Genomic DNA, 9,764 nt, shown 5'->3' with positions numbered 1-9,764 from the left:
CCTGGGGCCCACTCCTAAGAGTCTGATTTTGTAGATGGAGTGATGCCCAGGTATCTACAGCATTAAAAGCTCCCCGGATGATTCCAATGCACAATAAAGTGGCTGTAAAGTCTGCACTGCTGAAGGGCTGGGAGCAATACCAGAGGAGTATTGCCCTCACATTTAACATCGTGCCTGGCAATTAGTCAGCTGTCCAGAAATGTTTACTATGGTGAGTGAATAACTAAATCAATAGAGAGGATTCACAGATGACTGAAATCTCAATCTGAGTGGCCCAGAGCACGGAGGGTCCATCAACAGACGTGAAGGAGAAGGCAGGAGGAAGAGCAAGCTCGGGGTGAATACATGGAGTTAGACATGGTGACTTCCAAACACACATAAGTAACGTGCATGGGGTCCGGAAGTCAGGCAAGTTGACACGCGGGTCACCTGCACACTAGTTGAGGCTACGGCTTACAGAACAGCAATTTGGGGGCCAGGCATGATGAAGAGGATCAGAGGGAAGTTGAAGATCCAGTGGGGATATGAGAGAGAGAGGCAGAGCCCGGAGAACCAGCAATGCAGGGTCCAAAAATCAGAGAGGAGGGAGGACAAAGGACTGAGAGGTTGGTCTATGGAGTCAAAGACTCTGGGGGAGCTGAGGAGGGGCCGTGGCTTAGCGATGAGGAAAGCACCTGGTGGTCTTCAAGAGAGCAGTTTGGAAAGAGTGATAGGCACAGAAGCCGAGCACAGAGATAAAATAAGGAAGCGGATGAGGAGGAAAGCTGAGGCCATTAGTGGCAGCGTTCACCCTCTGGGGCTTTCTCAGGCGAAAGGAAGGAGATAGGATGCCAGCTGTGATGAGCTGGCGGAGAAAGGCAGGGCCTTGGAACTCGTCGTCCCTGTGGCTGCCCCTCGGATGCTGGTCTTCCGCAGGGAGCTTTTCTTTCGTCTGTTTCTCTCTGTGCACTTCCTGGGTACTCTCACCCATGGCCTCAACTTCCATCTCTCAGCCAAGGAGTCCCATCCTAGGCTTTCCTCTGCCCTCTGCACACCTCCATCTGTGTGTCACCCAGGCAACACGACTCAACCTCGGGATGGACCCAAGTATTCCCTGCCTCTCTTGGTGGCACCGTCATCCAGCCATCCGCCCAGAAGCCACCCTGGCCCTCCATCTCTCTTCCCCACATCCAGTGGTTGGTGGAGTCCTGTGGGGACTTGGCAACCCACTCTGCCCCTTCCTCTCCAGCTCCCTCCCTTCTTAGCTGGCAGTGACCTCAAGTAGGTCTCCTGGCCCCTCCCAAGCCTCCAAGCTGCTGCCAGAGTCCCATTCCGACAGGATTAACTGGTCAGGGTGCCCCAACCCAGTGACAAAAGAATAACACCCAGGGTCTTTTGGTGGCTTTGCTGTGGACTGTTTTTGCACCACACTGATTCACATGTGTCTCACACATGCTGGCCCGGGGGCGGGTCTCTTCATCTTTGCTGGTGCGGGTCCCTGTGCGTGGCAGTTTCCTCCCTTTCCCTTACCTCCATCTCTCTGTTCCAGACCCCTACCACCACCTCTGTCTGGTCAATGTCTGGCCCTCTTTCTATTTGTAACCCAGAAGTCCCATCTTCAAGAGGAAATATTTGTGCCTCCTTTCCTTGTGTCCGCACTGCCCTCTTCATGCAAAAGGCTTTTAGTAGTGGTCCATATCTCTATTCCACCAGACCGTGAACCCCTTTGGTGGGGAGGGGAGGGGAGGTGCCGGGGGGCGGGTGGGAGTTGACTCCAGCTATAGTTACCCCCCAGGAGGCCACCGTTGGGCTCAGAGCATGTTATGCTGACTGGAAACAAAATGAGTTTAATGGAAGTCCTGAAAGAACTGTGTTAAACATAGCTTCTCCTAGTCTCCCTAGCTGATGGCTCTTTCCCTTCTTTCTTCTCTGCCTTTTCTTTTATTCACTCTCTCCTTCTGTACCGTCATTAGTTTTTCCTCTTCCCTGGCTTCTTCCTAGCCCTTCTTCCTTCTGCAGGACATGCACCAGCTCCTGGGCACTCCCGCCCTCTTTTCCTCCCCTGTTATATCTCCCTCCCCTCGGCCACGTCTTTGAGACCTTGTTTGTGCCTACGTTCTTCTGAAAGCATCAGCTTGTTACCTTCAGGCAAAGTCATTCGCTTTGGAGAATTTCGCCAGGAGGATGGTGATATTGACAAACGAGGTCACAGGAGGAGGAACACGCTGCTGGTTTTCAGATCTACAGTATTAACTGAATCTAACACCCAGATAAGGGCCTTGGGTAGAAACGTTGGTTAAAAGTTCTCCTAAAAATAAGAGAAGGTAATAACCATGTGAGCTCAGTATTTAAGTCCTTCCCTCAAGAGGAGGTGTTTGTTTTCCTTTTAAGATGCAAGGGACCCTGGCCCCCAAAATATCCCTGAACATCCATTTATAGCCCTGCTGGGGGAGAAGACGCGCCGTGGCCCGCATGGTGGGACCACCGGGGCTGTGGGGACCGCGAGTGCCTTCTCCCCGTGCTGCACGGCAGTCCCCTCCTCAGCCGCCACGAGACGGGAGGCAGGTTGTTGCCACAGGCTTCTGAAGGTTACACGGAAGAGGGCACCCACAGATGCCACTGCCCCTCACTTAGGACTAAGTGTGGGCTGTGGGCGCTCCACCTGCCCTTGTCCACTTAGGGGCCCAGGAACCTCGTGGGAACGGGTGAGGGATCTGCAGGGCTTCCCGGAGGGAGCAAACATAAATGCGCGAAGAGTTAGCCAAATGGAATCAATGGGATTTTCCTCTCTGATGATTTTTAATAGCAGGAATTTGGATTAGGTGTCACTAGCCTAAAGCCCAAAGGAGACACGCATCGATTATTTTAAACCTCTATTTGCCTGACACAGACACCAGCCCAAGCATGTCTCTGATATCGTTGTCCCTGAAACTGTCATCTGTTGTGGTTGGCTTTTGAGGAGAGAGATGAAAGCAAACAGAAGGTTGTTGGTGAGCAGCCCCTCTGCTCTGCTTAAAAATAAATTAAGGCTATCGGGTTCTGCTCAGTGCTAGAAGGAGGACATGGTGGGGTGGAGGCATGCAGAGGTTCTGTTTTTACCTCGAGATGAAGAACTGGGCAGGGCTTTAAGGATGATCTAATCCGACCTTCTCATTTTGCAGCAGGGGGATGTGAGGCTCAGAGAAGCCAAGCAAGGCACCTAAGATCATAGAGTTGAAGGCAAAACCGGGAGCAGACCCCAGTTAGCCCAGTGACCTTCCTACAGATTCATGTGGCCTTCGGAATGGCTCGTAGTCAACGTCGCTCCTGGGTTAAGTAGGCGCTAAGGGCCAGTTCCCCCAGCAATAGTCATACCAAACCAGCCAGAACACTCAGGTTACCCAGGACCCAACTTGCTGCCAGGGAGGCACCGTAGCAGCATGGAGCCTGGCAGCCGGGCGGCGTGGGGTTGGCACCAGCAGGGGCATGTGTTGCTGAACCAGACCGTGTGGGCGGGGCAAACCCTGACAGGGGTGTCTGTTTCACGGGGGCTCCAAGAATTCATGACCATCCCTTCTACGGAGCAGGCTGGTGGCTCTAGGTCCTGGTGGAAAAAGGGCTCCCACCTCTCTGTGCCTGCAAAGAATAACTAACAGCTCCCTTCCCAACAAAGGCTCAAAGAGCCCCGCCTTTCTCAGGAAATCTGGTCCCCAATGTCGAACGCCCTTGCTGTGTTTGCCACTCCACGTGTAACTGAAGTGCCCTAAGGGAGTGCCAATGATTGTGTTCTATTTAATCTGCATACTCTTCGAGGCTGGAGTCCTGAGTGCGGCAGTGTTCCTCCTCATTGCTGAGTCAAGGCGCGGCGAGGAAAGTGCAGTCATCACACTGAACGGTTCTGCGGGGCTGCATCAATGCCCGCACAGTAGCGTGTTAATGAGCGTTATTACAGCGCAAATACAGCGTTCTCAATTTTTTAAATTACAACTCTGTAACAAGTCATGCTGTTAAAACATACAAGAAATACCAGTTAAGCCTTCAAGTAGATAACACACAGCCTGTACAGACCACTGCTATCCCAAAGTGCGTAACAGATCATTTTCTTTGAAATGAGGCAAGAATTAGCAGGTAGTTCCATTATTTGAATACTAAGCCAAGTAGAAATAACAAATCCAAGGATTAAATACCAATTACTACCTTAGGAGCTACAAATCAGCCTGGCATTATAACATGCCCCTCCTCAGAAGCAAACCCAGGAGATGCGGGGGGTTGGCAGAAAACACCAAACTATAACCAGTGTTCATCTGTGCAGAAAAGACACAGTGTCACTTCCCAGCCAGCGCTTTCAAAACGCTCATCACATATATTTCCAGAAAAGCCTGGCCCATGTATTTGTCCCAAAGACATTGAAAAGAACAACCTTCAAATGTTGGGAGTGAAGCTGCTCTCAAGCCCACAGCTGGAAATAGGTGATTTGAAGCTTTTACTGGGTCCCCCTAAAGCAGGTTTACAGGTCAGTCAGACAGCCTGGTGGCAAAAGATGTCAGCTCACAATTATGTTCTTAACTCCAGAAACAGAGCAGAAAATTCACCTGACCCCACCCCCCTTCCCCGCACCGATTAGTTTCAGGGACCAGAAGAAACTGCTCCATAAGATGTTATCTAACAAGGTCAATCAAAGCCCAGCTGAGAGCACTTGTGAACTGCGTACCTTGGTCGTACTTTGTGGGAGAGGCGTGTTCTTTCTCCCTGGATCACAGTTCTCTCTCCATCCTCTGTGGGAATTAACTCCAGTGTTCAAGCCAGCTGGGTTGTTCTCTCTCCCTCTTACCTGAAACCACTGCTTGGAGTCCTTAATGCTATTAGGACATTCTCATGCTCGGAAGTAACTGAAATTCCAGGATGGGCAAAATAATATTTTATACGAGTATATATATGTACAAAAGATATTAAAAAGACAGTCTCGAAAGTACTTTGGGATTCCCCCAATGAAAGGCACCAGATAAACGCAAGTCATCACCAAAATGAAAAGTCAGGTTTTCCAGCTTTCACATCTGCAAAAAGTAACCACTAGAGGTATCTCTGTTTTGGTGGTAAAACCTGCCTGTTTAAAAAGAATACTCATGAGAGTGACTGAATTATTCAGCCTCCTTCCTTGTTTCCACTTTTCACAAGCTTTATGGTCAGTGACCGTGGATACCACACTCAGTGACCCAATACCATCAGCCTCGGCAAACTGAACAGTCCTCACGAGTTTGTACCATCACCTGCCTCAGTGCAGCTGGAGATTATTTCGTAAATTCTCTGCCTTCCAGTGCTGGAAACATCAGCCAAAGCCAAGTGCTACATGTGCAAACTCTGAGAAATAACCCTGCCCTTCTGACTTGGTGGTTGGTTGCCCCAAAGTCACCTCACCTTTCCTGATGCTTCTGAGAAACAAATGTAGACGGTAGACCAGGTAGCACTAGGACATGGTTGCCTCCCTGCCCACCATGAGGCTCCAGTCTGATGGAAAGATTTGAACTGGGGACCTAAAGGCGTAAGTGACTAGTGCAAATGGCCCGCTCTGTAGTAGCCATGGCAACTACAAGTACACAAAGCCTCTGACAAGATCCTCACCACATCCCCAAGAAGTATGTACTACCTTCAACCAACTAAGACACAAAGTGGACCTTTTTAAGGAAGATCCAAGACATAGATAAAAAGCCTGCCTAACTCCGCATGTAGACCCCTGGATTCTGCAGCTTTTCCAAAGGCTGAACAACAATGGAAGCCAACTGGAAAACCATCCGATTACCTAGAATATAACAGAGAACTATCTTACAAAGGGGTCCAGGTTAACCCTTCAAAACGCTATGTGCTGGTTAACTGAAGAAGAAGAGGGAGGGCATTCTGGAGAAGGAAAGAGTTCTCAACCTTAACACAAGTTTAGAAGTTTAAAGGTCTTTTAAATAGCATCAAGCTTTTCAAGAAGTTTACAATTATTTATGACATTTTATTAAGTAACAATGCTTTTTTGTTTTACAACTCCTTCCTTTCTCCTGGCCTCCACCAACCCTCCCCCAAGAAAAGGCAGCTGAAATGGAAATAAGAACTATAGTATTTCCATCCTGGATAAGCCACGTGTCTATATTTTGAGTACACACTTCCATACCACCAGGTTTCCATGTCATACCAGGAACTCTGAGGCAATTAGAGCATCATATGTAACATACCGTATCATAGAAGCAAAATTATCTAAGTAAATTCTGCTTGGAAATAAAAGGGCTCTCATTTTATAAGCTTTCAGAGCAGGCAACAAAATTTTCTAAGCTACTGCCCTTGCTAGCAACCCAACAATGTTTGCCTCAGAAAGACAAGACAACAGTAAACTTTTTAGTTGATAAAGACAATACAATCTTATTTCTAAACATCTTTAAAAAGAAACATTTCAAAAAACATGCTAGTATCTAAGACACAGCAAAGTTTACTCAAATGACCTAGACCAGGAACCTCAGCAAGAAATAAATGTCTCTACGACCACCCTAGGAAAGACGGAGGGCTGACTTTGAAAGGTCTTCAAGCATCCTGTGATTTGGCCTACGTTTAGCTGAAGCCCCTGTCCCTAATGCATCTGTTCTTGGTGAAAATTTCAATCTTCACTACATGATTAACAAAATAACATTCTCTAGAGAGCAACATTTAAGAGATGAACATCAGTGTACATCATTCTAAAAGTGAGCAGGGTACCCATGCAAGCCACAGGGCTACAGAGTTACAAAAACAACTCACAGACTTGCATCAGTCATGTGTACTTAACTTCACATTCCCTTTGTTTTGGTATTAAAACTAAATGAAAGCAATGGATAAAGAATTGAGATTTCGTTTCTACATGACTGTCAGCAAAACCTCATCATATCCTCGCTGACCCCATAGATGTGTTTCCACTGGACATATTTGTGGGGGTTTTTGTACAGAACTCACACGACAACCTCAGAAACAGGAGTACAAAAAACTGAGACAGTACTGGGCCACAAGCACTAGAAGAGAGAACACAATGAACAGAGAAATTAGCATTCTAGGTGGTACTCATCCGGCAGAAAGGTGAACATTTTATGCCCACGATGCAAAGACCAGTGAGTGTCATTTCACTGAAAGGTGCAAAGGCATGGTGTCAGACACACCACCCTCTAAAAATGATCCTAAATACTGTAAAAGCAACCTGGGGTTGCATATCCCATGCATCTCTCCCCTTTGGGGCTGGGCATACTCCTTACACCATAACCCTAATGTGCCTGGACTGTGCCAGAGGCACAAGAAACAGCTCAGCAATGTGGGTTTGAGGATGTCAAGCCCTCGCAGCTAATGCAGGGAATCATTTAAACTTAGTTCGCTTGGCGAGCTCCTGCTCATGTTCGTCAGGCTCGCCATGAGGGATTTAACTTTATGGGCATAGTAGTCCCTTAAATTGACGGAAGGGACCTCCTTCATTCCATCCCCAAAGTCACAGCTGCGCATGGCACTCTCGAGTTGCTTTTGGCGCCGATAAAAGTGGGAGAACTTATTGAAGATCAAGGTGATGGGCAGTACCACCACTAGGATACCTGCCAAGATGCAGGCAGAGGCGGTCAGCTTCCCTGCCGTGGTCCCTGGGACCACATCCCCATACCCTACAGTGGTCATACTGACGGTGGCCCACCACCAGCAAGCGGGGATGGTGGCCAGGCCCTCATTCTCCTCCTTTTCGATAGTGTAGGCCACCACGGAGAAGATGGAAATCCCCACAGAGAGGTAGAGCAAAAGCAGCCCTACTTCTTTGTAGCTGTATTTAAGTGTGGCCCCCAGGGAGCGGAGGCCAGTGGAGTGTCTGGCCAGCTTTAAGATGCGGAAAATCCGCATCAGCCTGAGGACCTGGGCCACCCTGCCCAGGTTGGCCAAGGTAGGTGTGCTCTCCACAACCAGGTTTACCACCAGAGTGATGTAAAAGGGGACGATGGATATGAGGTCGATAAGGTTTAGGGCATTCTTGAAAAACTTGAGGAAGTCAGGGGCCACAGCAAACCTGGCCATCAACTCAAATGTGAACCAGGCGATGCCAAAGTGCTCCACGATTTCGAACCTGGGGTCCTCGCCAGGGCTGCCCTGGCTGTCAGGGATTTGGAAGTCCGGCAGGCTGTTGAGACACATGGTGATGATGGACCCCAACACCACGAGGATGGACAGGACGCTGAAGACCCTGCTCAGGACCGAGTAGCCGGGGTTGTCCAGCGCCAGCCACAGCTGTCTGCGGAAGTTGCCCAGGGGCTGCCCATCGAACTTGGATGCATCGTTGTAGAAGGCCAGGATCTCATCGAAGGAGGACGTGGTGCTCTCCTGGTCGCTCTGCTCGTCCCACTTCTCCTGTTCGGGCTCCACTTTGCGGCCGTGGTAGCTGTAGCTGCAGCAGGAGTCGATGAAGAACTCGTTGATGCCCCAGTACTCGATCTCCTGGCTGAAGGAGAAGACGCACAGCTCCGCCATGACATGAAGCTTGCCGGTGTGGTAGAAATGTAGCACGTAGGGGAAGAGCTCGGGGTTGCGGTCAAAGTAGAACTCACGCTGGACATCGTCATAGTCGTCGCAGAGCTCCAGAATGGCCTCGCGCGAGTGGCAGAGCAGCAGGCGGCCCAGGCGCGTCTCGGGGAAGCGCAGCAGCGTGTGCGAGCGCAGCCGCTTCTTGAAGCCGCCTACGTTGATGCGGATCTCTCCATCCTCGACGTTGGCCTCCGACAGGTCCCACAGGCTCTGGCCAGTCATATTGGAGACGCCCAGCCGCCCGCGCCGCGCGGGGGCGCTACACCTGGAAGCCGAAGGAATCGTGTCGGGTGAGCGCCGGGCGCTCAGGGCTCGGGCACCTCTTTCTATTTCCCCATCCGCCCCTGGCGAACCCAGTCCTCTCCAGCGGGTCTCTGGGTGCTGAAGGACACTGGGATGGGGGGCCGGTTCTATGGGGTCTGGCCCCCTCCCAAGGAAAGGCTTGGAGTGGGGGTATGTTTCCACTAGCATGGCCGCGTTTCCACGCCCACCCTGGGGGTTCTGTCTGTCCCTTTACGCTGGCGGAGGTCGCGCCCCAGCGGCTCTGAGAGCCCAGGGAGCTGCGAGCTGACCTTGCCCGTGGGCGGGTCGAGGAGACGCCCCCGCCCGCTCGCCGCAGACAGGCGGGACCAGAGCTGGGATGCGCACCGGCCGGGCTGGGCCGAGATGGGGGGCGCGTAGCCTCGGGAGGGGGCGGGGAAATTCACCTCTCGAGTCATGAACCCCGGGTGGGGTAAGGGGGCCGGCCTGGCGTCCCCTGCGTCCAGCCCCCGCGACTGGAGCCCCCTCGCCCCCCGCCCCGGGCTTCCCCGCCCGCCTGGCGCCGTGCCCTAGAGCCGCGTGCGCCGCGCGCGCCGCGCCTTACCCAGCGGAGCTATCCGGGCTCGCCCTGCGCGTTCTGGAAGCGCTTACCTGCGAGCACTGGGGCCCGCGGCCGAGGCCGGCGGGAAACTTCCCCGACCTGCCAGCGAGCATCGCTGTGGCCGCAGCTGCCGGCTGGCTGTGCGTGTGCGCGCGGGTGCGAGTGTGTGTGCGCCTGGGTGTGCGCCCGGCGGGAGGGCGGGCGGGGTCCGCCGAGCGTCTCCTGTCTCCGGCCGAGGATGCCGCCGCCGTCCGCAGTTGCAGGAGGCTCACAGGTGGCTGCGTGGCCCCGATGCTCGCAGAGCCCTCCTCTCTCGATCCTCGCGCCCCTCAGCACCGAAGAGAGACAACAACGCGCGCCACAGCGGGGGCCGGAGCGCGAGCTGAGCCGG

General features: G+C 52.0%; 1 protein-coding gene across 1 annotated transcript; it reads right to left on the bottom strand.

The window, feature by feature from the left end:
* Nucleotides 1-1,776: 1,776 nt before the first annotated feature.
* On the bottom strand, nt 1,777-9,469 carry KCNS2 (potassium voltage-gated channel modifier subfamily S member 2). The gene is made up of 2 exons (XM_082433930.1): nt 9,424-9,469; nt 1,777-8,776 (listed from the first exon to the last, which is right to left on the bottom strand). The coding sequence occupies exon 2, from the start codon at nt 8,731-8,733 to the stop codon at nt 7,300-7,302; it is 1,434 nt and encodes a 477-aa protein (XP_082290056.1). The 5' UTR covers nt 8,734-8,776; nt 9,424-9,469; the 3' UTR covers nt 1,777-7,299.
* Nucleotides 9,470-9,764: the final 295 nt, after the last annotated feature.

The sequence above is a fragment of the Balaenoptera physalus genome (genome assembly GCF_965194825.1).
Source record: "Balaenoptera physalus genome assembly, chromosome: 17".
Taxonomy (NCBI): domain Eukaryota; kingdom Metazoa; phylum Chordata; class Mammalia; order Artiodactyla; family Balaenopteridae; genus Balaenoptera; species Balaenoptera physalus.
This window is presented reverse-complemented; position numbering and strand designations above follow the sequence as displayed.